At 54.0% G+C, this 27,939-nt stretch overlaps 1 protein-coding gene across 9 annotated transcripts in view; it reads right to left on the bottom strand.

The window, feature by feature from the left end:
* Positions 1-27,939, bottom strand: part of EXOC6B (exocyst complex component 6B) — a 272,126-nt gene that overhangs the window by 224,130 nt on the left and 20,057 nt on the right. For all 9 annotated transcript variants that reach the window (XM_032108405.1, XM_032108407.1, XM_032108406.1 and 6 more), the window contains exons 2-6: positions 11,061-11,226; positions 5,105-5,152; positions 4,089-4,179; positions 3,896-3,941; positions 244-448 (exon numbers count right to left, since the gene is read on the bottom strand). In XM_032108405.1, coding sequence (XP_031964296.1) covers positions 244-448; positions 3,896-3,941; positions 4,089-4,179; positions 5,105-5,152; positions 11,061-11,226 — 556 coding nt within the window. The remainder of the gene's footprint in view (positions 1-243; positions 449-3,895; positions 3,942-4,088; positions 4,180-5,104; positions 5,153-11,060; positions 11,227-27,939) is intronic.

Raw genomic sequence — 27,939 nt, 5'->3', positions numbered from 1 at the left:
CTGCCAAGAAACCACGGAAAACCCCAGCTGGGAGAAGCCAATGACACAACGGATCATCACTTCCCAACGGTCTAAAAACCAGGATAAAACTCCAGGAGTAACCATGGAGAACCAACCACTCCTCACCCAGCAACAGAATTCCAAACTCAACCCACTGCCTCGGGCTGGAAAAGCAGAACTTCCACACGACCGATCCTCCAAGCTCTTCCCGAAAAGCGGCCGCTGCCATCCCCCCCATCCCACCTGCTTCATGGCCGTCTCGCCGATCTTGTCCGAGTGCTTGCGGATGCTCTCCAGGAAGTCCTTGAGGTCGGACATGGAGAGCTCCTTGATCTCCTCGCGCAGCCGCGGGATGTTGTCCACCATGACCTTGCAGAAGCGGTAGTGGCTCACCTGGGGCAGGAACGTGTGCTCCAGGTGCTCCAGGGTCTTCAGCGCTGGGTAGTGCCTGGGAGAGCAGGAAAAGGTCAGGAGCAGCCCCAGCCCCATCCCATTCCCTCCGGAACGTGGAAGGGTTGGAAGTTATCCGACACGACTCAGCTCCAGGGGACCACGGAACCACGGGGACCTGCACGCCCATCCCCCGCCTGGGCTTCCACCAGCCTAGGGTGGCAACCCCTGACAGGGAGACGAAATCCTGGAGCTGGGAACATCCCATAAATCCTGCAGGCTGATCAACCAGCGCCTGACTCATCGGTTAATAATTAATTAATTAATTAATTAACACCCAAGATCTGCTGCCGACACAGACCTTGTAAAGAGCCTGGAGGTGCAAGCTCAGCTCCCTTTCCCTGGGGATTCCGGGATCTGATCCCACTTTCCCCCTCCTAAACACCACATCAAAACCACTTCCCACCCAAAGGGTTTTTTATTTAGAGGGGAAAAGCCTGGATCCAAATCCCAGATCAGGAATCCAACAGATCCATCAGCCCCTGCCTCCCCATCAGCTGCTGGATCCATGCCCTTCTCCGTGTTGGAATAATTCATTTCTCCATCCCAAAATGAATATTTTATACTTCTCAAAATGCAGGAATCTCATGGATAACGAATTCCTTTTTATTGTTGGTCATGCCCCATTCAGTTCGATCCTCCTTTTCTGCATGAAAGTGAATTTCAGATGGGAAATTGAGCCGAGAAATTCATTTGTCTCAAATGCCCTCCCGTCTTTTCCCTCTGGAAAGTGGGAATCCATAGGATTTGCCATTTCCTGGGATGTGGAGCCACCCTGGATGACGATATAAGATTCAAGACCATCCTCCTGTCCTGACCACAGACCTGGTCAGAAGTGAAAAATAATCAAAAGGGAACCACCCAGGAAGGGTTAATAGGGTTTAACAACAGAATAAACCAACACTGTGTAATAAATGTTATATATTCTATAATCAAATAAACAGATTTATGATCAATAAATCTCATGTCAGCCACTTTGAGGGGGAATCAAGGGAATTTCAGCTCACACAGCCTCGGAGAAATCCTGGGCAAAATTCCACCTGGAATTTTGGGGGAGAAGCAGTCTTTGGTCATAAAAAACCACAGGAACACCACTGCAAACCCTGCCATTCATATTCCATTCAGGATAATTCCCGCCTGAAGTGCCGGGAATTCTTTCAGCCCCATTCCCAACACCGATGGATTCACCCCTGACTGGGGGGCTTCCCAGTGGGCAAGGTGTGACCAAGGATTCAAATCAAAGCCTCTGCAGAGAAACCTGGGAACGAGCAGGGAGCCAGGGATCCACCCAGAGGGATGAGCACCCACCAGGGATTTACCTTTCCGGGAATTCTCCGGTCCCATTCCCTACACAAACCCCCCGGAGCAGCTCCCAGAGGGGAGCTGAGCTCTCTCCCAGCTCCGTGTCCCCGGGAGCTGAGGGGGAAAAGCAGGATTTTGATAAAATCCGGGCTCAGAGGGGCCTTTTGGGGTTGTTTCCCTGCTCCTGCTGGGCATTGCTCAGCTCCAAGCAGGATGAACGTTCCCAGTGGATGCACGAGCGTTCTCATGGAGCATCCAGGCCTGCAAGGAAGCTGGAGAGGGAATTTCTGGTGGGAATTGTAGTGCCAGGAGGCAGGGAATGGCTTCCCAGTGGGAAAGGGAGCTTGGGCTGGGATGTTGGGAAGGAATTGCTGGCTGGGAGGGTGGGGAGGGGCTGGGCTGGAATTGCCAGAGCAGCTGGGGCTGCCCCTGGATCCCTGGCAGTGCCCAAGGCCAGGCTGGGCACTGGGGCTTGGATCCACCTGGGATGGTGGGAAGTGTGGAATTAGGTGACCTTTGGGGTCTCTTCCAACCCAAACCATTCCATGATTTTATGATTCCATTTCTCACTGCTTGGAGACCCCAAGACAGAGCCAGGACAAGGTCAATTAAAGGGTCTGATCCCTCCAGAGCCCTGCAGGACCAGGAGGAATCCCTGGAGCCAGAAATTTTGGGGTTCCCCAGTATTTTCCACACATCTCAGCCATGGGAAAAAGGCTCTTTCTGTCCCTTCTTTAATTTCAGGCCAATGGCAGAGAAATCCTCCCTCTCCATCCCAATCATTCCTCTGGGATCAGCCCACACTCCTTCTCCGCCTCCATCCCATGGCCATGGATTCTCCATTTGGAAAATCCCGAGCTGGTTCATGTGAACATCCCCCAGTTCCTCCTGGCTCTGGAGTTTATTGTCCCAAACCCAGTCAGTCCCAAACCCAAGCCCTGGCTGCCACCCTGGAATGATCCAAGTGAGACCTGGAGCAGATGGAAAACATGGAATATCTTGGGCCGTGTGTGGTGAATGGAGCCATCAAATCCAGACAAAGAAAACCGGAAAAAAACTGGCCAAGGCTCCCGATATTCCTTAAATGTGGCTTCCAGCTTGGATTCGTTTCTGAATGAACCAATCTCAACAAGGGAGGGAAAACAGCGACGCCATTCTGAGCAGCAAACCCGGGGAATGCCGTCCAGAGGGAGGGGGTGGAGCAGCGTGTGGATTCCCTGCGGGAATTCCCAGGGATCAGCTCCACTCCCACCGCACATCTCCCAGCAGATCAGCCCCTCGCTGCTCCCCGGAATGCTTGGAGAACCCATCCCTGCCCTGGAGTGCCCCAGGAAGAGCCAGGAGCTCTGGGAACAGCTCAAGGAGCCCCCAAAGCCCTCCCAGGCGCCTCCGAGGGGTCACCTCATCTGCTCACCCCACACCCAGCAGGGCGGGAACAAATCCCATCCCTTCTCCCGAACATCCAGCTGCTCCCACACTGCGGGGCAGGCACGGAGCAGGGATGGGGCCGCTTTTCCAGCCTGGCATGCAGCTGGAGCCGCGCCTTCCCCCTTCCAGCAGCTGCTCCGTGCCCAGTTGGCCACCCCTGGGGCTCCAAAATCGCTCCATGCCACTCAAACAAACCAGGATTCCTGCCAACATCCCAGATTTTCATCCCTCGGCATCCCAGCAGATGCGGGGTGGGGAAACTCCTGGATTTACAGCCCAGCACTCCCGAATTACTGAGGAATTATCTCTACAGCCAAAGAAGTTTTCAGGTTTCTCCCCAACTTCCACCATCCTGCTGTTCCCGGCTGTTTGGATCCCGCCCACATTCCCTGGAATCTCTCCGATCCTATCGGGATTAGGATTACGGCATTCACGGAATAAAATGTAGCTGATAACACGCACTGATTGCACGCACAGCAGTGCTGAGCTTCCATGAGAAAACAAGGAATTCATTCCCAAAACCTGAGCCCGCTGCCATCCCAACTCTCGGCTGTCCCGCAGGAGGCTGAGCAGGACCGTGAGGAAAACCAGCCAAAACCCAGGGAATTTAACCTGGAAAGGCTGGTTTTGAACTGCTGGGAAGCTCCTGAAATTATCCAGCACCAAACAATTCCTTGGATTCTTCCCATAAAACCCCAGTTCAGAGCAGATTTACCTCTTGGATTTCATCTGCTCCCGCAGCTTGCTGTACATCTCCAGCACTGGGAAAAGAACGAAAACACGGCTCTGAGACAGCAGCACACAGCAGAGAGTCGAGAATTCAAACAAACAGCTCCGGGAAGGAAGCAAAAAGTTGGGAATTCAAAGAAAGAGCTCCAAAAAGGAGGAACGAGGGGGAGATTCCTCACCGGGAAGACACAGCGTGAGTTTATCGACCGTGGCCGAGATGTTCCTCTGCTGCAGCCGGCACTGCTTCAGCTCCTCCATGGCAAGGATCAGCTTGGGAAAACGGGAGAAGCTCCGTTAGGATCAGCACACGCCCGTGGTGTCCATCCCAAATCCTGCTCTGGTAAGCGGCTTCCAGCAAGTGGCAGGAATGTCCCTGAATTCCCTGAATTTCAGCAGAGGGAGCAGCAAAACCAAAGGCATCGAAGCAGCCTTGGAGCGCGTCCCGTGGATTCCAAAACATTATCTCCCCCTCCTATTGGAGGCACCGCTTCCAAGATTTCTGGTTCCCAAAGGCAGGATGTGGCTGCTCGCTCCCGGGGGATTCGCCGCATCCCAAAGCTAGCGGGGATTTCTCAGGGCTCAGGCTCCACCAGAAAATCCTGGGATGTGGACAAGGGGAAGCCATGGATACCAGGCCAGGTTGGACTGGGAATTCTCATCCCAAGACAATAGGATTTCTCAGGGCTCAGGCTCCACCAGAAAATCCTGGGATCTGAACAAGGGGAAGCCATGGATACTTGGGTTGGACTGGGAATTCTCACCATTTCAAGCTAACAGGGATTTTTCCAGTGCTTGGATTCCAACAGAAAAACCTGGGGATGTAGAAAAGGGAAAACCAAGGACACGAGGCCAGGCTGGATGGGGAATTCTCCTCATCCCGAGCTAACACGGATTTTCCAGCGCTCAGGCTCCACCAGGAAAACCTGGGATGTGGAAAAGGGGAAAACATGGATACAAGGCCAGGCTGGATGGGGAATTCTCATCCCAAGCCAACAGGGATTCCTCAGTGCTCCAAGAGAGAAACCTGGGGATGTGGGAGAGGGGAAAACAAGGACACGAGGCCAGGTTGGATGGGGCTTGGAGCAGCCTGGGAGAGCAGAAGGTGTCCCTGCCCATGGCAGGGGTGGGATAAATGGTTTTTATGTCCCTCCCATCCAATGCCGGCTGTAATTCCAGGACTGGATGCATCACTTACTTCTTTCCCTTCGTTCTGCAGCTTCCGGTTGGTGTCCGTCACTTGGTTCTGCAGGAATATTGGGAAGAACACAAAGCACACCCCATAAATCAGGACAATGTTTTTCCCACCGAAACAAAGTGTCCATAAACACCACCCCTCCCCACGGCTCCCATTCCATGGAAAAGCTGTTTATTGCTGAGTTAACGGCCACTGCCACCGGGGGACGAATCCAGGGATTTTCCTCCTTGCCACTGGAGAAAAGGGAAAGGCAGCAGGAGTTCAGAGGCGTGGAAGCCTCAAAATGCTGGAGTTTTCATGGATCCAGACTGGATTGTGATCCAAAAGCTGTTCCACTTGATTGGGGGAGGAATTAATTCCCTTCTCCATCACCAAATAAATTTAGGTTTTAACTCCTTCGTATCCCAGCAGGAAAGGATTCCTTACCAGGAGCTTTCCCTAGAAATAATTATTTATATTTATAGGAATCCCTATAAACTTCCTTTGGATCTTCATCTCCCTCTGGATCCTTGCCCCTGGCTGGTGTAAGAAGGGATTATTTATACACCTGGGATAAAAACCTCTGTGCTGGATCATCCCATCAAGCTGGGGCTCAGAACTGGAAAATTTCCCACTTGGCAAACCTGAGGATTCCCTGGAGTGGGAAGAGCCCAGCCCTTCCCAGCCCCAGTGGGACCCACAGGAGAACAAAGGGGATTTCGGGGCTCATCGGGATGGAAAATCAGGAGCTCTCCCATGATTTAGCCAACAAGTGGGAAGAGGCCTTTGGGAATTCCCCTGGGGTCAGGCAGGGAAGGGCTGTAAACCCCGGGACAGCTGGAAAAACCAACGCAAACTTCCCAGCCAACATTCCCAGCTCCAGATCTCCAGCAAAGCAGCAATTCCAAGGGAATTCCAGCAGGACTGCTCAGGGTTCAGGTGCCTCCCATCACTCCGAGGTTCCCATGCCATAAAACCCCTTTTTTTCCCCCCAGAATATTCCTTGTGCCGCTCCCGAAGCTGGAAACGTTCATTTCCAGGCTCGTCCCTGTAAGAGGCTTCGGGTCCGATCCCGGCTCTCCGCGCACTGGGAGCTGCTGCTGGATTTCTGCCCCATTTCAGGAACTAATTCCTGCCTGTTTCCCGGAGTTCTGCTCGTTCTGGAAGCAGAAGCTTTCCCAGAGCTTGGAATACACCACGAGCTGGGAACCAGAGCCCTTCCAGGGCTTTGAGGAGTGTGAGATCTCAGAAATCCACCTGAGAGCTTCGCTTCCTTTGGAATAACCATGGAAATGAGGAATTTTTAACGAAGTTCACCCCAGGGAAGGAACGGCCCCGGGGGGCTCTCCCGTTCCCCAGCAGGATGCGGATGGAGGAGGAGGAGCAGGAGCAGCTCCAAGGGGGATTGGGAAGGAAAAACCATCCTGGAGCAGGAATCCAGTGGGGAGCAGCTGAGGGAGCTGGGAAGGGGCTGGAGAATTCCTGAGGGAGCTGGGAAAGGGGCTCAGGCTGGAGCAAAGGAGGATCCAGAGGGATCTTTTCCCTCTCTCTGGAATTCTCTGACAGGAGGAGGCAGCCAGGGGGGATTTGGGATCTGCTCCCAGGGAACAGGGACAGGAGGAGAGGGAACGGCCTCAGGCTGGGCCAGGGCAGGCTCAGGGTGGGTATTGGGAATATTCCTCTTGGAAAGGGCTGTCCAGGCCTGGCAGGGACTGCCCAAAGAGGCAGCGGAATTCCCATCCCTGGAAGGATTCAAATCCGTGTGGATGCAGCCCTCGGGGATGGGGTTTAGTGGGAACACAGTGGTGGCTGGCCTCGATGATCTCCAACACCTTCTCCAACCTGAACAACTCCATGATCCCACAACCTCCCTCCTTTTTGAGCTCACCAGGTCGGACAGAAGGGGAACCTTGGATTCATCCACATAAAATGGATTCAGGATCCGTTTGGTTTTTTCCCCATTGGAAAAGATCCCAGGCAACCACGATTTTCCAGCTTCCACCAGGAAGGTTTGTGGTGCTCCCAGCAGCAGAACCCTCAAACCCCACAAGCTCCCTTCAATTCCCACAGCAGCCACGCTGCTTTTGGAGCTTCCCAGGATTCAAGGAGAGGAGTTATCCATGATTTCCCCTCACACTGCTTCCCTCCAGCATCTGCATCCCATCCCTCCCCCTCCTGCAGTAGCTGCAGCTCTCCTGGCTCCCTGCCCTCCCCAAAACCTGCTCATTTCCTTTACGATGTATGGAGCTTTTACGAGCGGGAGCCCAGCATCTCTTCCAAAGATTATTTGATTTGCTCAGATCCTGAAAATCCCACCAGGAGAAAGGAATCCGTGTCGGGTAATTTAAAACCACTCCTAAAATAATGCCGAGGCTGGAGGAGTTCTCTGTTGAAATTACACAGCAATCCCAGCTCCAGGAAAAAGCAGGGAGAGAGCGGATCCCTGCACGCTCCGGGTTTTCAGGGGGCAGGGGTTGTGTTTGGGTTTGTTCCGAAAGTCTGCAGGCCTGGATTAAAACAGGGATGATTATTTACACAGACCCCGAGCAGCCAAACTGGGCTTAGCAGAGCGGGGATTTGCTAATCCAGGCCAGACACCCAGAGGGGGACAGACAGGTGGCACGGATGGGAGGGATGAGGCACCGGGAGCACTCCAGGGATCTGTGGGACAGCCAAGCTGTTCCTTCACCCACACACCCAGAACGTGCAGCTGGGGGCTCCGAGAGTCCTGTGGGATCATTCCAGAGGGGGAAAATGCTGGGAGAGAGGAGCAAAGGAGTCCTGGGAATGGCCCCTGCTCTGGATCCATCCCTGTCCCTCGCAGTGACTTCCACCCCCGAGGGAAGGGACAGCCACCGGAGCGATCCTTCCTGGTGGAAACTCAGGAAGTGCCAGCAACTGCTCCCAGCTCTCTTCCCGACATAGGAGGGAAAATTCCTTCCTGGAAAGGGCTGTCCAGGCCTGGCACAGCTGCCCAGGGCAGGGGAGGAGTCCCCATCCCTGAGGGATTTAAAGCCATGGATGTGGCTCGTGGGGACAGGGGCAGTGCTGGGGATGGTTGGACTCCATGGGCTCAGAGGGGTTTTCCAACCTGAATCATTCTGGGGTTCTGTGAAATTACGGAGGAAGAATCTCTGGTTTATGCCTGACAGCTCAAAAAGCTCTAGAATTAAAAAGGACTTTGCAGCCATGTGACCTGAGATTGCTGGAGAGGGAAGGACAGCCCTACATGGGATAACACTGGATGAGGTGGGATGAAAATCCATCAGGAATGACACAGCTGAGTCGGAGAATCTGGGAATGGGTTGGGTGGGAAGCAACATTAAATCCCATCCCATTCCACCCCTGCCATGGGCAGGGACACCTCCCAGCATCCCAGGTGGATACAAGCCCCAGTGTCCAGCCTGGCCTTGGGCACTGCCAGGGATCCAGGGGCAGCCCCAGCTGCTCTGGCAATTCCAGCCCAGCCCCTCCCCACCCTCCCAGCCAGCAATTCCTTCCCAGCATCCCATCATTCTGTCCATGTAATGGCAGGGGAGCTCCTCTGCTGGTCACAGAATCCCAAAATCATCATGGTTGGGAAAGACCACAGAGTCCAACCATCCCCAGCACTGCCCAGGCCAGCACTGCCCCACATCCCCAAGGGCCACATCCACAGGGCTCCAAAATCCCTCCAGGGATGGGGACTCCAAACCTCCCTGGGCACTTCCAAGGCCTGAGCACCCTTTCCATGGGGAAATTCCTGCTGCTGTCCACCCTGAGCCTGCCCTGGCCCAGCCTGAGGCCGTTCCCTCTCCTCCTGTCCCTGTTCCCTGGCAGCAGAGCCCGACCCCCCCGGCTGCCCCCTCCTGTCAGGGACTTGTGCAGAGCCACAAGGTCCCCCCTGAGCCTCCTTTGCTCCAGCCTGAGCCCCTTTCCAGCTCCCTCAGGAATTCTCCAGCCCCTTCCCAGCCCCGTTCCCTTCCCTGGACAGCTCCAGCCCCTCAGGGTCTCTCCAGAGCTGCCCCCAGCACTGGAGGTGCCCCAGCAGTGCCAGCACAGGGACGGGCACTGCCCTGGCCCTGCTGATTCCCAGTGCTGGGACAGCCCAGGGGCCACTGGCCTCCATCGGCCTCGTGCCCACCTGGGCACCCCGAGCTCGTGTTCAGCCAACTCCTGCTCAAGGAGATCAAGTTCCCAACCCAGAGCTTGGCCTATTTAGGGAAAAACGGGGCAGAAGATGCAGTGGTGAGGTTCTGATGGGGTTTGAGTTCATTTGGGGGCACCCAGAGGCACCCTGAGAGCCCCGGGGCTGCGTGACACACGAGTGAGAGAAGGTGACACATCCACGTCGAGCTGAGCGCTCCTGAAACAACAACGGGGACGTTGCTGCAAAAACCAAATCCTACAGAACAGCCCCGAGCCAGGAGCACACGAGAGAAGGCTCCGAGCAGGGAGGGCCCTGCTTTCATTGCTGCTTCCTCACGGGTTCAAAGCCCAGCTCTACTGAGAAAAGCCTGAGATCAAATAGAGGATGAATGGCTGGAACCAAACCCACTCTCACCACTGGATCCACAGATGATTCCCAAGGGAAAGCCTCACAAAGAGGGCTCCAGGACTTTCTGGGGATGTTTTTGCCATGTGCTGTTTTATGGATCACATAGGCCTGGAAATCAAGAGAGATCCTGAGGGGACAGGGATGGACTTCACAGTGAGCCACCAACAAAGGGGCTGCTGGCAGAATGGGAACCAGCTCCGAGCAAACAAACAATGTGGAATTCTTGGCTGGAAAACAATGGCTTAGGAAAAAAAAAAAAAGGAAAAAAAAAAAAAAAGAGGGGAAAAAAATAAAAAAGGACTTATTTCATGGTAATTCCAATGGACTCATCCTGCAACAAACTGCTGGGTGAATTCTCCTCAGGACATCCCTCAGGAAGGTGTTCCTGAGAGCAAAGCCCTTCTTGGGGACGTGTGAAGTTAGAATCCTGCTGGGAAATGCCCCAGGTAGCTTGAAATCAGTAAATAAATGTGTTAAAAGCAGCAAGCAGCACCCTGACCTCGAGCTCTTCCTTCTTTTCCAGAAAATTTGCTTTTTCTGAGGTTTTCCCTCATGTTTTAGAACTTCAGCTTTTCCAGAGCCCACTGAAGGGTCTCCCACACTCCTGGAACACCAGGAAGGTCCTTCCCAACAGGACAGGCCCCACTCCACTGGAAAATCTCCCAGTGCTGGTTCCCCACAACTTTGTGGGAGCCCCAGGACTCAGCCCCACTCACCAAGTGACTCTTCTGGGAGGGATTTTGGATTTCCAACCCAGGTCCCACCTCGCTCCTGCAGGAAGGGACAGCCCAGCTGCCTCTCCCTGCCCTCTTTGGAGTTGTGGAGGAAAACCAGGAAGGTTTTCACACTGATGTGCCCCCAAATTACGGAATATTGGTATTTTAAGGCACAGGAACCAAGCTTAAACCCCAATTCCACCTGACCCCGAACACCTCCAACCTCCTGGTCCCTTTTCCTCCCCTGAAGCCACCCCTATTCCACACTATCATCCTACAAGTGGCTTTTTCCACACATTACTACACACACTCTGCCAAGATCTGGGTAAATCCCACTCTCCCTCATCTTCCTGCACAGTTTTAAAGGCCACAAGACCTATTTTAGCTGAAGAAACTGGGGTAAGGTCCATGAGGAAAAGCACTTTTCCTAATTAAACGGGCTTGGCTCTAAGTTCTCTGATGCTTTTAACGCACCACGCCGCTCCAGCTTGCCCTAATAATTATTACATTTTCAACGACCAACCCATGGCTCCAGGAAGAATTAGGATAAATATTTCTATTTTTAATTTCTTTAATTAGAAATGCTCTGGGCCAAAGGAGAAAAGATTCAGGCGGTTCCAGAGAATCCCAGAGTGGCTGAGGTTGGGCCACCTCACCCCCTGCTCCGGAGGGGTCACCTAAAAAGAGCTGCCCAGGGCAGGCTCAGGCCAGGAAATTCCCTCACCTTGAGTTTCTGGGCTTCGCCCCGGACCTTGAGCAGCTCGGTGATGGAATCCACGAAGCCCTGGTAGTGGAAGTTGCACATCTTCTCGATCTCCCGGTCGTGGTTGCGGATCCGCGCCTCCAACTTCTCCATGAAGCGCCCGTGCTCCTCGCCATCGTACACGGACCTGCGGGGACACGGCGCTGCTCAGCGGCCCAAATCCCGCCCCAAAAAAGCCCTCCTGGGATGAAGGGACGGGTCATAAACCAGGCACCAAAGCTGCGTTTAAAAACCTTTCTATTCCAAGTTTCTTTTCCTTTTCCCACCGTTTTGGTGTTCCCTCAGAGACCAGAACAGGCCAAGCTGGGCCTGAAATGTTTCTTTCCACCCTTCTTTTCCTTTTTCCACCAGGTTGGTGTTCCCTGAGAGACAAACCAGGCCTGAAATGTTTCTATTCCAACTTTTCTTTTCCTTTTCCCACCGTTTTGGTGTTCCCTCAGAGACCAGAACAGGCCAGGAGCACCTGAAATAAGGTTTGTCTTTGAGTTGAGCCACCTCTGACCCCCCTGTCCAGAAATCCCGCCTGGAGAAGCCTCTGGGGGCTCTTTGGGCTCCGAGGGTAAAAGGGACAATGGAAAACAGGATCTCCACAGCTGCCAAAATCCTGTTCCCTCCACACCCCAAATTCTGCCAGCACAGTTTTAACCCCTGTTGATAAAAGACCAACAGAGCTGCTGGGGACACCACTGGACACACATCCAGTGACCAGGAGCGGTAAATCATGGAATGCCAGGATGGTTTGGATTGCAAGGGACCTTCAATCCCACCCCATCCATGGGCAGGGACACCTCCCACTGTCCCAGGCTGCTCCCAGCCCCAGTGTCCAGCCTGGCCTCGGGCATTCCCAGGGATCCAGGGGCAGCCCCAGCTGCTCTGGCAATTCCAGCCCAGCCCCTCCCCACCCTCCCAGCCAGCAATTCCTTCCCAACATCCCATCCATCCCTGCCCTCCCTCAGCTTCAAACCAAACAGAAGGATGGAAGTTAAAACCAAATTTCTCTCCTTCAAATGTCTCCCCAGAAGGCAGAGGGATCGGGCCACACGCTGGGATTTCTGGGGTTGCTTTCCTGGTTTTTTACAGCAAATATGGATATTTGCAATGCATCGTGGCAATCCCACCCCTGGCCCTGCCTTTGGGGAGTTTTGGCTCCTAAACCTGAATTCCCTCCCAGTCCAAGAGTTAAGTCTGGAGTGAGGTTTGTGGAGCTGAGCTTGTGTCAGATACTAAGGCCAAATTAGGGATACAGCGGATTCCAGGCAGCCTTTAGAGAGAAAAGACGGGGATGACAGAGCTGACCAAGCTGGAAGAACAAAATACTAAAAATTATGAATCACAGCAGCGAGAAGCAGCATTCCAGAAAGAATCAGAACTCCAGGAATCCAGCTGGACACAGGAAATCCTTTTTCCTGAGTGATCCATGCTCACCACTCCCTTTGGAGAATCCCATCCCTGCAACCCACAGAGGCCTCAAAGAAATAGGGAAAATTACCAAGACAGAGTAAAAGCTGGAGAAAATCTATTTAATTTTTATTCTTTCAGACCTGCCCAGGCCGTTTCAGCTCTGCAGGTTCAGGAAAATGCTCTCAGTGGCAAAACAAAAATGCCAGAATTTTAAAACCTCTTTAAAGTCGGTGTAAAAGAACCCAGACACCCGGAGCAGGCGATGGCGAGGACACTGCCTCCTCCTGGTTGGTCTAAAGGCGGAAAAAAAGAGATAAAACCCCCTCAGATTCGAGGAGAGGCACCACTGGAGCGACGCTTGTGGGTTTGCCTTAAAGTTTCGTGGAGTTCTGGCGGGTGGGATCTGAAATTTGGAGCCCGAGTGCCACCTAGTGCTGCACGGCCTCTTAGCAGGGCCTCCCCAAATGATTCCGAAGGATTCTCAGCCCAAAGATGGGAATTCCGATGAAAACGAAAGGTGGATGAGCTGTGCTTGCATTCAGGGATAAATTAAAACAAAAAAACCCGCAGCAGTACTGACATGTTGGTGTGCACAGGGAAATTCGGGATTTACATCTGATTGGGGGAGGAGGGGGGAAAATCCTCAAAAGTACTTAAAATGTCCAGGAAAAATTCCCTGTGGAGGTGGCAAAGCTCGGATGTAAAGGCCTGATGAGTAAAACCCGGTTTTTATCAGAAATTCTATTATTTTATTCTTTTTTAGCCAAACTTTAGTGTGGAAAAAATAAATTAGTGTCAGGCAGGAAGGAAACACCAGCCCTAAACAGGCCCTGGACATTCCTCCTGAGCTCTGCTGCTCATCCTGGATCCCTTTTCCAGGGAAAACCAGCCCTGGACATTCCCTCCTGAGCTCTCCACTCATCCTGGATCCCTTTTCCAGGGAAAACCAGCCCTGGACATTCCCTCCTGAGCTCTCCACTCATCCTGGATCCCTTTTCCAGGGAAATCCAGCTCTGGACATTCCCTCCTGAGCTCTCCACTCATCCTGGATCCTCTTCCCAAGGGAAAACGAGCCCTGGCCATTCCCTCCTGAGCTCTGCTGCTCCTCCAGGATCCCATTCCCAGGCAGAACCAGCCTCCTCCATCTCCCTCCAGAACATGAGGGAGCAGGGAACAGCCAGGCCAGCCCCAGATCCAACGCTCCAAAGCTGCAGGATGGCCCCTGCAGCACTTTGGGATGGTTCTGGCTCTGGAACCTCGTCCCACGGGAACGCCGTGGTGACTCCCAGCTCCAAACAAACCACGTTAAACACTCAGTTTGACGGTGCCAAGAACAAACCCCAAAACCCCAAATTCCACCATCACCACCTTCCACACTGCTTCCCACCCTGGCTCTGGTATGGATCCAATTTCCTCAGCCGACACCAGTCTGGGAAAACCCTCCTGGTGATCCCAAATGCTGGCCAGGGGAGCAGCGTCACCCCGCTGGCACTGCCAGCGCTCTGCAGATCCACTGGCTGAGCCCCTTTGTTCCGTATTTCTCCCAGATTTCCCACACCTGGGACATTCCCTCTTCCTGCCTTGCTCTGGATTCCCAGCTCCCTCACTCCCATCCCCACACTGCTCTACGGACATCTCCAAACACCCACCACAGCCTGGAGCTCCACGGAACTCCCCTGGAGCAGCCAGGAATTCCGGAGGCACCGAGGGTGACGCCCAGAAACCGCTCCAAAAGGAGAATTAGCTGCCACTCGTGTTTCTGGGTGTCGATAACCCCGACAGCACAACGCAAAGATACAGCAAGGAGCAAGAAAACAAGGATTAAGCTCGGTTTGGGCTGATCCCTCTGTTGGTTTTAAGGCTGGGACTGAGCTACACAAAACCATCCTGGAGGCTGCTTTTTGGGGTTTTTTTCTCTTTTTTCTCCTTCTTTGCCATAAAAAAATAAAAATTAAAAATTGCTGGTCAGAAAAGCTCCTCCACAAAAAGGCTTTTGATTAAAAAAGTCTGAGGCAGAAGGGCTGTCCTGCAGGCACTTATCTGGGAATTGTGGAGCAGGCTGGAATTCTCCCCCCGCAGCCTCTGCTCTCCGACAGAGCGCTCTGGTTTAGGGTTTTTAAGTGCACTCACTAAACATCGAGGAGGACTTCAAAATCCCTCGGATTGGATTGTTTAGTTTCACAATTTCAGCATCTGTTAAAAATCCACTTTGGTTTTGGTTTTTATTTTTTCTTTTTCTGAAAGGTCAAACTGGAAAAATCTTTCCAGGAAAGCCACAAATGGATCAGGAGCTCCCACGTGCAAAGTTCATCCCCCAAAATAGGGGCAAACCAAAGCTGGAGCAGAGGGAGCAGCCAAACCATTAAAAATGGGATGTCCCAGATGAAGATCTGGCTGTGCCAGGTGTCATAAAGTCATGGAATATCCTGAGATCCACAGGGATCATCCAGCCCAGCTCCTGGCCCTGCCCAGACCCCCCAAGAGCCCCACCCTGGGCACCCCTGGCAGCGCTGTCCCAACGCTCCTGGAGCTCCGGCAGCCTCGGGGCCGTGCCCATTCCCTGGGGAGCCTGGGCAGTGCCCAGCACCCTCTGAGGGAAGAACCTTCCCTGATATCCAACAAAACCTCCCTGGCCCAGCTCCAGCCCTTCCCTGGATCCTGTCCCAGAGATCGGAGCTGCCCCTCGGAAGGAGCAAACCCCGATGAGTCTCCCTCAGGCTCCCCTGCTCCAGCTGAGCATTCCCAGTGCCCTCAGGCACTCCCATGGGGATCCACGGGCGCCTCTGCCCTTTTCCAGGTGGCAGCAGGCATGGGGGGCTCAGAGACGAGCACAAGGTGGGTGCTGAACATCCCACACCCCCACCTGCCCCGGCACCCCAGAGCCTCCCTCGACTCCGCCTGAGCTCAGCCCCCACGAGGCCCTGGACACCCCCTGGACACTCCCCTGTGTCCTCAGCCACTTCTCCACTCACAGCAGCCAAAATTGGGGGAAAAGCGGAGATTTGGGGGGTACAGCCAAGAGAAAACTCAGAGAGACACCAAGCCCACACAGAAATCTCCTTCAGACACAGCCAGAGGCAGGAGGGGACAATCCCAGAGCAGTTTGGGTTGGGAAGGGACATTAAAGCCCATCCAGGTGCACCCAGGGACACCTCCCACTATCCCAGGTGGCTCCAAGCCCTGTCCAGCCCGGCCTGGGACACTTGCAGGGATGGGGAAGTGCTGCTTGGAGCAGCCTGGGACAGTGGGAGGTGCCCCTGCCACGGTAGGGATGGCTCAGGGTGGGATTTAAGCTCCGTGCACCCCAAAGCATTCCCTGATGCCATCAGGCAGGGCTGAGCCAGCTCGATTCCCAACCAGAGCTGCCTCCAGGACGAAGCTCAGAAGGAACCTAAATAAATGCAGAGGAGGGAAATCTCCAGGGACGGAAGGAAAGAGCTCTGGGACAATGCAGGGAGGACGAGCTGGGGACAGCGGAACACGAGCGGGTTTTGTTTTCAATTAACAGAGGAACAAATTCCTGAGTCTGCTGCGGACTTAGATTTTCTTTTTTTCCCCCTTTAAAACTTCTGTAGTGGTTTGAGTCCCTCCGAAACATTTTCTTCTCATTAAGCTACATAAAAGCATTAGCAGTTTGTTTAATCTTCGTCTAACTTTCGTAATAAACAAATTAACCACCGAGCACGGCAGAAAAATAACGAGGGCTTCGAGAGTGGTGCAACAGGCTCCACGGAAAAAAGGGCAGAGAAAGTTTCAGGATTAATGCCTGGTTAGGATGGAACTGGCAGGAGTTTGAGCCTCGTGATTCCGAAGTTTATGCACTTCTGACACAGCCCCAGCACTCCAAAGGTTCCCCACTGAGGGGCTGGGTTACACCTCGAGTCACCTGGGGGGAGGGAAAGCAAGAGGAGAATCCGCTTTTTGTTTTCGTTCTGCCAATTAAACAGAATTCACTTAAGGCCTGAACTGAAGCCCAAAATTTCAGCCCAAAACGTAAGCTCAAAATTTAAATCCAAAATTTAAACTCAGAATTGAATTAAAGCCCAGAACTGAAGCCCAAAATTTAAATCCAGAATTTAAGCCCAAAATCTAAGCCCAAAATCAAGCTCAAAATTAAGCCCAGAATTTAAGCCCACTCTGCTTTGCCCTGTCACCCACACAGGCCCCTGTTTACACCAAAAATACAGAAAATCCCCTTTTTTGTCCTTTTTGGAAGAGTTAAAATCTTCAATCACAAGCCCTCGTCATTACCACAGCATGGCCACACGGGTTTGTCCTCCTCACACCTCTTCCACTCACGTTTCCCTCCCCATCCAATTTCCCGTTCGCAACGGAAACCATTCCAATCGCTGTAAAATTCCACAAAATACCAGGGATAGCCCATTATTGCCAAGTAGAAAACAAAGCACTTGCTGCAGAGCACCACTAAGTTCATTTTTGTCAGGATAACCCTGGTTTTCCAGCTGGGAACACCTTGGTTCCAGCCAGGAACGGCCCCAGGTGGGCATTCCCACAGCTCCAGGGGGAAGCCAGAACAGAGAATTCCCACAAACCACATCCAAATGCTCCTCAAAAACCACCCCAAACCCCCGTGGGACTCGTCTGGCCTCAACCAGGAGGAGCTTTTCAACAGGGCTTCCTTGTGGATTTGTGCTGGGCCTGGCTTTCCTCAGTGGCTTCAGGAGGAAATTGGGGAATCCGGTGCCAGCTGCTCCTGGGGAAGATGGCAGTGCCACCACAGCTGAGGGAGTCACAGGGCTCGGGAAGCCAAGGGCAGCGGGAAACTGGAAGGGATTCCAGAAGCCGAGGGGGATGAAGGTCAGCACAGGTCCAAGAAAAGGGCAGGAGCAGGACCAGGAGTCCCAAGGGATCAGGGGAGGAAGGAGAGGCCCTAAACTCCCCCCCAGCCACAGCTCCTGATTTACTGATCCGTGAAAAACCAGAGGAATTGGGTTTGGATTTGAAGGCAAAAGGCTGGGGGAGGACATGGGGAGCACAAAGCCATACAAGAAGTCCTCTGCTACAAAAACATGGAACGATTAAGGTTGGAAAAGCCCTCTCAGATCCTGCAGCTCATCCCATAACCCAGCACCACTGCGGTCACAACAAACCCTGCCCCGACTGCCACAATCCAGGACCTTCCGCCACTTCCCGGGAAGGCAATTCCCGTTCCAATCCCTGACCCCCTCCAGGGCAACATTCCCAGCTCTCCCAGGCTGCCTCCAGAGCAGAGGGGCTCCAGCCCTGGAGCAGCTCCAGGGCCTCCTCTGGGCTCTCTCCAGCAGCTCCACGTCCTCCCTGTGCTGTTGGCCCCGGAGCTGAAGGAAGCCTCATCCCGATGAACTTCCCAGCCTCCCTCTCCCAGCCCTCCGAGCAGATTATTTTACCGCAGAACGATTTTAATGCCTCTTCTTGCTGTTTTATTGCCCAATAAAAGCTCCTTCCCTACGAACAAAGCTCGTTTTGTTGTCTTTTGCATTGTTTAAACAAGTCGATTTTGATTTTTTTCAGAGCCTTCTTGGCTCCGAGTCCTGCCCCCTCCTCTCTGCTGGGAAGAAATGTTGTCACAACATCCAACGGCGGCACGACAAATCCTCGGGACGTGCCCGACGCTGGACACTCTGCACCGGGAAGCCACACAGAGCCCATCCCCGTGGACAGCGCTGATTGATCACTTCCAGCAGCGGGACAGCACCGCCAGCCAGCAGCATCCCTGCATTTGCTCATCCCTGCATTTGCTCATTGGATTTTAAGAGGAAGGCGGCAGCCTCCCTGCCTGGCACCGCATCCCTGTCTCGGCAGCTCCCAGCTCCTGCCCTCGGGAAGCGCCTGGGTCGGTATCAGGGTCAACTGGAGGTCTCCCTCGGGGCAGGAGCTGACTGAGATGGCCCAGTCCAGCTCCTGGCTGCCAACCCATTGTGTTGGGAAGCTCCTGCTTCCAGCAGCAGATGGATCCGTGCTCTGCACGCAGCTGTGCCGGGAGAATTCCTCCCTGCCAGCCTCTGCTGCAGCCCCAGGAACGCCTGCCCGGCCCTCACGGCCTCTTCCAGCATCATGGAATGGTTGGGACTGGAGGGGACCCTAAAGACCACCCCATTCCCCATGGGGCACCTTCCAGAGCCCCACCCAGCCTGGGCAGAGCACCCAGAGGGAACGAGGCTCCTGGTAAACCTCGGGATACCCTCGATCCGTTTAACCCCACAGGACCGGAGCAATCCCAGCAGCGGCTCCCGAAGGAAAGGCCCCAGCAGGGACCCCAGGCAGGGACAGGAATGTGCTGAGCCCGTTCCTCTCCTCAGCACAGCCTCAGCCACAGGAGACCCAGCCTCATTTCCAGCCCCGCTGTGCTCCAGCACTCCCGTGCCAGTCTCAGATTAGAGGACACGGAGGTTCCAGGTGCTGCAATCCAGATCCTGGAACTCTCTGGGATACCTGCCTGGCATCCCAGCCCGGCACGGGACCTGGAGGGGATCAGTGCTGTGGGGAGAGGCAGCTGGAGGCCACACAGGACATCCCAGCATCACCAGGGACATCGGGTTCTGTGGCTGAGTCACTCCACGAGGGGGGGGTTTAGGAATGAGAATTCCTTGGAGAAGACTCAGGTCATGATCCCAAAAGCAGAGAAGCTCTGCAGGAGACATCCTCAAAAACCCATGTGACACTGGGGCTTCCCAAAAGAGAAAACTGGGAATGGCAGAGATCTCCCCTGTTTTACTCTCCCCTTGTAGCTCTCCATCATCTCATTTCTCCAGGCTGACGCTCCCCCCATCTCAGGACCCGTGCCATCAAAATTAGGGATGCACAGGACCAGAGGATGCTGAATTTACAATTAAACTTCCCAAAAGTTTAATCAGAGGAGTGTTTTAAGAGCCACATGCTAAGAGAGGAAAGCTGGATCCAAAGGCAACGGATTTGGGATCTATGAGGACCAGAGGAGGCCAGGACTCACATTCCCATGGAATATTTGTGTCTGTTGAAGAGAAGAACAACAGGAATGGGCTCAAAGTGCCCAGGAGAAACAGGTTAAACACTGGGAGAAGTTTCCTGACTGGGAGAGGGGCTGAAATCCAAGAGGGATCACCAGGGCATGTTCCAGGATCTCTTTAAATGGATCATCCCTGAGGGCGAGACTGAAGGACGTGAGCAGGAGCAGCCGTGGTGCGTTTGCTGCCACAGAGACCAAGCAGCTCCTCAGGCAGGGACACGATTCAGGGGTGGCTTCTGGAGGTCCCCAAAATCCCGTTTTCCACAGTTTCATCTCCAGAAGAGCTGGAGCTCCTTGGAAACCGTCCTGATCCTCGCCAGCACTCCCAGGAGCTGAAGGAACTGATGGCTCTGACCCTGGGTATCAAATCCTGCCAGGTTTTCCAAGATTTCTAAGGACCCAACTCAGCTTTCAGTGATGGCAACAGACAAATCCCCATTTCCCTCATTCGCACAAGGTCAGGGCTTTAAAATCATGGAATGGCTTGGGTGGGAAGGGACCTTCAATCCCACCCCATTCCCATCCCAGGCAGGGACACCTCCCACCATCCCAGGTGGATCCAAGCCCCAATGTCCAGCCTGGCCTTGGACACTGCCAGGGATCCAGGGGCAGCCCCAGCTGCTCTGGGCACCCTGTGCTGGATAAATATTCCAAAATCTCCTGAAGAGCTCACTGATGACAGCAAAGCACTTTCAGACCATAAATGAGTGGAAAAACAGAGCCCCCATAAAGCCACAGCCACCTCTGGAATGGGATCCAACTCTTCCCTGCCAGGCAAGATGCCGAAGGAAATGAAGGATAATTCCCCTAATTAACGATATAATGGAACGACCTGGTTAGAAGATCCCTATTAAAGAAGGAATTTCAGATGCTCAAAGCCATCAAGAAGAGCTTGAACAAATCCATGTCCAGCTTCCAGAAGAGCCAGGAATGGAGGGAACAACCCCAATGCAGGGAAGGGAGAACAGCTCCAGGACACGAGGCCGGGATGGGGAGAGGTGGCCACGAGCTGAGCTTCCAAACTGCCTTTTGTCCCCTTTTCGGGAGGACAATGGAAACAATTCCCCAGAACAAAGGCGATGCGTCAGCCGCCCTCCGCGGCTCTTCCAAGCGGGAAGGACACTTGATTTGAGCTATGTGTAGGATGGGAATGCTCCGAGAACCAGGCGAGAGAAATTCCAGCCCGTCCAAGCTGGAGAGCATTAAGGCAGGGATGAATCATCCTCACAAACGCCTGTAAACAACGCTGCTCAAATCAGGAACGGAACTCCCCACAGGCCCTGGTCACACGTTGCTCCGAGTTTCGGAATGCTTGGCCCATATGGACAATTGTTGGGAAAAGTGTCGAAATCAGGGGGCAGACACGAAGCCACAGGAATGGGAGGATGTGGATGGGAAGCACCACAAATGCTGGGCTGTGCCTGTCTGTGCTGCGCGTCCCAGCACGAGCGGGGACAGGGAGGGACAGAGCGGGGTCAGCTGGGGGGCCTGGAACGAGGGATGGAATGGGATCAGCTGGGGGGCCTGGAACGAGGGATGGAATGGGATCAGCTGGGAGGGGTGGGAATGAGGGATGGAATGGGATCAGCTGGGGGGTCTGGAACGAGGGATGGAATGGGATCAGCTGGGGGGTGGGAATGAGGGATGGAATGGGATCAGCTGGGGGGCCTGGAACGAGGGATGGAATGGGATCAGCTGTGGGATCTGGAATGAGGGACAGAGCTCAGGGGGATCAGCTGCTCTGCTCTGCTCTGGGGGATTCTCAGCCTGAGAACTCCTAAAACTCTGAGTTTCACCGGGGGCACCACAGGGTGTGAAACCACAGCGATGCCACCTTTCTTGGGAACTCGGATGGGAGGGAAATTCCAAACCCAAAGCACCCAGAGCACCGGGCAGGCGAATCCCAGCCCGGACAAAGCATCTTGGATGTGTCCAGACGTGGAGAGATCTCCCTGCTTTGCTAATTCACAGGGACACTGAGGAAAGTTAATTACTGGAAGTGATTACCATGGAATTAGGGTTGGAAAAGGTCTCCAAGATCATCAAATGCAACCTCATGTCCACCACACCACATCCCAAAGTGCCTCGCCTGCTCCTTTCCTGAACACTCCCAGGAATGGCGACTCCAAAACTTCCCCAAGTTCAATGCTCAGCCACTCTCTGAGGGAAAGAATTTTTCCTAATATCCAACTTGAATAAGTTCCTTTAAAAAAAAGATCCCGAGAAGCTGTTTAATTCAGGGGAAAAAAATGGGATAAAATCACTGCAATCTTAAACCAGATGGATTCAGAGCAGAAAGAAGAAATCATCATTTTTGTTTCTGTGCTCCCAGAGCCTGGGGTGGAAACCACCAGAAGTGGAAGAGTCAATCTGCCAAGCTGGACCCTGCTCAGTGCAGCAGCCACCAACCAGACAGACGCCGTGCTCACGGGTGGAAATGAGGTGAAAATTCCGTGAAAATGTCGTGAAAATGTCACGAAAATTCAGTGGAAGTGTCATCAAAATTCCATGAAAATGTCACAGAAATGTCACCAAAATGCCGTGAGAATTCAGTGGAAATGTCACCAAAATTCCATGAGAATGTCACAGAAATGTCACCAAAATTCCATGAAAACGCCATGGAAATTCTGTGAAAATGCTGCAGAAATTCCATTGAAATGTCGTGCAAAATTCTGCAAAAATTCCATGAAAACATCACAAAAATATCACAAAAACCCGGTGAAAATGGCGCAAAAATTCCATGAAAACGCCGAGAATTACGTGAAAACATCGCAGAAAAGTGACAAAAATTCCCTGAAAACGTCGCGAAAACGTAGCGAAAATTCCGCGGAAACACTGCAGAAATTCCATGAAAATTCCTTGGAAACATCACAGAAATCCCACAAAATGTCACAGAAACGTTGCAGAAATTCCTTGAAAACCTCGTGGAGACGCCCCGAAAATTCAGCGGAAATTCAGCAGAAATTCCATAAAAACGTCATGGAAGCGTCGCGAAAATTCCATGAAAATTCAGCCGCGGTGGAGCCCATCCCAGCTCCTCCGGGAAAGCCCGGGAAGCCTCGCCAGCCCCACGGAGGCTGCGGGATGCCAGCACCTCGGAGATTCCCGCACCTCCATCCAACACCTCCTGCTCCGCACCAGGGGAGGGTTAGGTTGGATAACGGGAAGAAGGTTTATATGGAAAAGGCTGTGAAAAGCATTGGAACAGGGAAGTGGTGGAGTCCCCATGCCTGGAAGCACCCAGAAACCACCGGGATGAGGACATGGGGATGAGGTTTGGTGCTGCTGCTGGAGGGTTGGACTCGATGATCTTTCCCGGCCTTTAACAAGTCCACCATCACAAAGGAGAGCGATCCAAAGCCTCGGGAAGGAATCCAGAGGCCCCACACCCAGTTTTCCGCAGGGAACACTTTGGGACCACAGGCTGAAGGAGCTTATCTCCACACTACCGCCTGGAACGAGGATAACAAACGAGGCACCACCCCAGTGGCAACCCTGGCACGGAACCGGAGCCAGCGCGGGCATCACCCGCGGCCCGAGCAAGGGACAACCCCACGCCCGTCCCACCTCGGGGACCGGCCCCAGCTCTGGGCTCCCCGCAGCTCCCTCCCAGGTGGCCCTGGCTCCATCTCAGAGGGCTTTTCCAGCCATTTCACAATGCCAGGAACCCTCAGCCCGCTGCCGGCCCCACTTCCAGCAGCGCACGAGGAAAGCAGCTTCAGAACGGGGAGAAGCAGAGCCGAGCGGTGCCGGTGCCCTGGGCTTGAGCTGCCGGGTCTGCCAAAGCCGGCGCTGCCCGGTGCCCCACACCCACGACCGAAAAAACATCCCCTGGATGCCCCCTGCACTCCCAAAATCAGAACCCAGCACCAGAACCCCGGGATCTGCGCAGCTGCTGCGGCTCAGAGCAGGAAGAAACCAGGGAAGGGCAACTCAAAGCCTCCCTGAAAGGGGGAACTGGGTCAAAATTGGGTCAAAATTGGGTCAAAAACGGGTCAAAACCTGCTTTGCTGCAAGTCCGGGAAGTTAAATTGGAAAAGTGGGATCACAAAATATTTATTAGGAGCAGCAAACCCAAACTGACCTCGTGGTGCAGGTGTGGGCAACAAAGAAAAAGGGCAATAATTGGGCTGTTCCCAGCAGTGCATTTATGTTCTATTTTACATTTCATTCATAATTACATTAATTACTGATACTTATATTAATTCTATGCATATTATTAATGTCTCTATTTAATTTATAATTAAAGGTAATTCCAAGGGGTGGAAGGAGAAGGAGGGGCAGAACCTGGGATGGTTTTGCAGGATTTGGGAATGTCCTTCCCCCTCTGCCAGAGGAACACTGGGATCAACCCGCGGCCTCTGCTCGCTGCTCCTGAGCACCTGACCCGCCCTGCAAAGCTTAATCAAGGACTGAACTAATTGTGATTCACGTAAATTACTTGTGATTCACATAAATCAATTGTGATTCATGTAAATTAATTGTAAGCCATGTAAATTAATTGTAACCCACGTAAATTAATTGCAATCCATGTAAATTAATTGTAAACCAAGTCAGTAAAATCCCTTGAACCAATTGGTGCACGGGATTAATCAGGCCAGGAATGAAAAGGAAAAACGCGACTGATGGGATCATCCATCGTCTTTCTCCCGATATTCCCGTGTCCTGCCCTTCCCACACCAGGCACATCCCAAGGAATCTCGCCGCATCCTTGAGCAAAGTCCTTTTGTTCCCCAATTCCCTTCGCTTATCCCGGGAATGGCCCCAGCCAAGGCACGATCCCGGATTTTGCCACTGGATGGCAGCAGAGGAAATCCCAACTTGTCCAGTCCTGACCGAGAGCTCCGGGAAAGCAAAACCCAAACCCTGAAGGAAAGAGCTCCCGGCCAAGGTTTGTGGAAGGAAGGTGTGGATTTGTTGGAATCAGCCCAGAGGAGGCCCCGGAGCTGCTCCAGGCCTGGAGCCCCTCTGCTCTGGAGGCAGCTGGGAGAGCTGGGAATGTTGCCCTGGAGAAGGGAAGGAGCCAGGGAGAGCTGCGAGCCCCTTGCAGGGCCTAAAGGGGCTCCAGGAGAGCTGCAGAGGGACTGGGGCCAAGGCCTGGAGGGCCAGGAGGCAGGGAATGGCTTCCCAGTGGGAAAGGGGAGCTTGGGCTGGGATGTTGGGAAGGAATTGCTGGCTGGGAGGGTGGGGAGGGGCTGGGCTGGAATTGCCAGAGCAGCTGGGGCTGCCCCTGGATCCCTGGCAATGTCCAAGGCCAGGCTGGACACTGGGGCTTGGATCCAGCTGGGACAGTGGGAGGTGTCCCTGGGATGGGATGGGATGGGATTTAAGGCCCCTTCCCACCCGAACCATTCCATGGGATCCCACGACGAGCACACAAGGAATCAACTGTCTCCATGCTGGATGTTCCCACATCCCAACTGCGCAGCAGAGAGCACAGCCCAGCTCATTCCAGGCTCCAGGCCCAGCATTCCGTGGCCTTTTCCCGTGGGGTCACAGGGACCCAAGGCAGCCCCTCCACCGCGGGGACAAAGGAACCCAAATGCTCCCCTCTGCTGGGGACAGCGCCGGCTCCAAACCCCAGAACCCCACCCTGGACACACCTTGGACCCCAGGAACTGGCTGGCAGGGGCAGCAGGATGGAGCAACAGGATCTGGCTCGCCCTCAAGACTCCGTGCCAGGGAAATCCAATCCAAATCCAATCCCAATCCAATCCAAACCCAATCCCAGTCCAATCCCAGTCCAGCCCCAAGCCCATCCAGCCCTGCTCGGCCCCTCCCCAGCCCAAGGGGGACACAGCCCATCCCCAATCCCACTAAAACCCCCAGGGTTAATCAGGAGCCAACACTTGCCAAGGTCCTGGATTATCCAGAGCCTCCTCAGGCACGTGGGAACGCCACAATGGCACAGAAATCCCAGGGAACCTCCCTGCCCGGGACATGCATCCATGTGGATGCAGCAGGAATTCCTTCCCTCTGCTGGCATCTGCTGCAATCCGCTCTGGAAAACCCCCTGGGTTTTCCCAGCCAGCCTGGATCATCCATCCCTCAGCCGCTGCTCCACAGGGAACTAAAGGAATTCCTGCCTTTCCTTGGCATCCCTAATCCCACTTCCATCCCTCAGCAGGACACGTCCATAAGGAGAATCCCCGGGAGCCATATCCACGTTTATTTCTGCTTCCCACCAACCACCTCTTAATTCAGAGGCATTAACGGCCTGCACTGGCCACAAAACAGGGAAAACATTAAATTAAATTAATTAAAACCCAGTCTGAGTGTCTTTGAACACAGCCTGTGGCAGCAAATGCTGGGATAGGATCCAGCTGTGCCAAGTATCCAAGGAAAAAGCATTTCCTTGTCGGTTTGAAGGTCCCACGAGTGCCAACAGCATCCAAGAGGATTTTAACTCAGATTTATCTCTGCTGTTATCGGCCCTGACAGCCTCGCCGCCGGAAATCCTAATGGAAAACCCTGCTGGAAGTTCCAAGGAAAAGCACACAGGGAGCTTGTCCTCGGTGTGGGATGGCCACAGCATCCATCCCCAGAGATCCCAAATCCCCTACAGCATCCATCCCCAGAGATCCCAAATCCGCTGCAAACAGCAGCAAACCCCAAAAGGACAAATGGACTTTCTCACAGGGAGCCCGGGCTGGGGAGGGCGCTCCATGGATGGATGGAGCACTGCTCATCCAGGGATTGGGATGGGGAATGCAGGTGGCTGTGACTGCTTGGGAAGGATTTAGGGACAAAGGATTAAAAATAAATCGCTTTAGGGATAATTTCGGGCAGTTTTAGGGCCTGGGATGGGCTCGGTGGTTGGAGGGATCCATCCCAGGCAGAGCTGCTCCAGAGCAGGAATTGATCCCTGAGGGTCCCTTCCAACACAGAATATCCCAGATCTGGAAATAAATAGGAAATATCCCACAGCATGCACACGCAGGGAATGCTGGGTTTAAACACTGAGATGGTTCCGTGAATTAAATCATTCATGGAACACTGGATGGGATTCATGGAATCCTGGAATGGTTGGGTGGGAAGGGACCTTAAATCCCATCCAGTGCCACCCCATCCACGGGCAGGGACACCTTCCACTATCCCAGCTGGATCCAAGCCCCAGTGTCCAACCTGGCCTTGGACATTGCCAGGGATCCAGGGGCAGCCCCAGCTGCTCTGGCAATTCCAGCCCAGCCCCTCCCCACCCTCCCAGCCAGCAATTCCTTCCCAACATCGCAGCCCAAGCTCCCCTTTCCCACTGGGAAGCCATTCCCTGCCTCCTGGCCCTCCAGGCCTTGGCCCCAGTCCCTCTGCAGCTCTCCTGGAGCCCCTTTAGGCCCTGCAAGGGGCTCGCAGCTCTCCCTGGCTCCTTCCCTTCTCCAGGGCAACATTCCCAGCTCTCCCAGCTGCCTCCAGAGCAGAGGGGCTCCAGGCCTGGAGCAGCTCCGGGGCCTCCTCTGGGCTCTCTCCAGCAGCTCCACGTCCTTCTGCTCTTGGCCCCAGGGCTGGGGCAGCTCTGCAGGTGGGCTCTCACCTGAGGAGGCCCAGGGACACAATTCCCACCTTTCCTGCTGCCCACGCTGGGATCAGCCCAGGGCTGGGGGGGATTCTGGGCTGGGCCATTCCAGCCTCATCCACAACATCCCAAATCCTCCTCCCAGAGCTGCTCCTGCGACCCCTTTGGATGAAGGGACAATTCCCTCTCCAGGCACTGCTTTGGCCTCTCCCAATCCCAGCAGCTCCCCAGCTCCAGCTCCCTTTCTCCAGTGCTCCCCAAACACAGACCTGGAATCCACCACAACCAAATCCCAACAAATCCATGGATGCAGCAGCACCGTTTGCTCTGCACTGCCCTGAGCTCTCGCAGCCAAGATCCCAACCCCCCCGGCTATTCCCAAACTCCAGCAGCTCATTTTGGAGCCCATTTCATGGAACACCACCACCAAGGCTGTTCAGCACAGGAATATCTGCATTCCCAAACATGGGAAGCAGCTCACCGGGATTCCTGGAGAGCTGTCACTCCCAGCTCCTGTTCCCAAGGACAGGAAGCCAGGGATGCTGTGTCCAGCTGATAGAGCACAAGGAATTTTAAAAAGGCAACATCTCCTGGCTCCAGCCTGCAGCCAATTCCCTGCAAAGCCCTCGGGATCCCCACAGGGAAAATTAAGGAGAAGGGGGGGGGGGGGGGGGGGGGGGAACAACAACAACACATGGAAAACAAAGGAATTCTTCACGGAATTTGTGTCCTCCAGCCCCAACCCCTGTCCTCCAGCCCCAACCCCTCCGGCAGCTCCGAGCTCCTAAATCCGCTCCTCAGCCCTGGAATCGCTCTGGAACCGCTCCTTATCACCAGACCCAGGCGTTTCCAGGCCAGGAGGAGCTGGCGTGGCCATGGATCTCCCTGGAACACAGAGAGCACTTCCCAGAGCAGGGAGAATCGTCCTGGATTCATCCCGGAAT

The sequence above is a fragment of the Corvus moneduloides genome, chromosome 5 (genome assembly GCF_009650955.1).
Source record: "Corvus moneduloides isolate bCorMon1 chromosome 5, bCorMon1.pri, whole genome shotgun sequence".
NCBI lineage: Eukaryota > Metazoa > Chordata > Aves > Passeriformes > Corvidae > Corvus > Corvus moneduloides.
The sequence above is the reverse complement of the archived record's forward strand: the minus strand, read 5'-3'. Positions and strand labels throughout refer to the sequence as shown.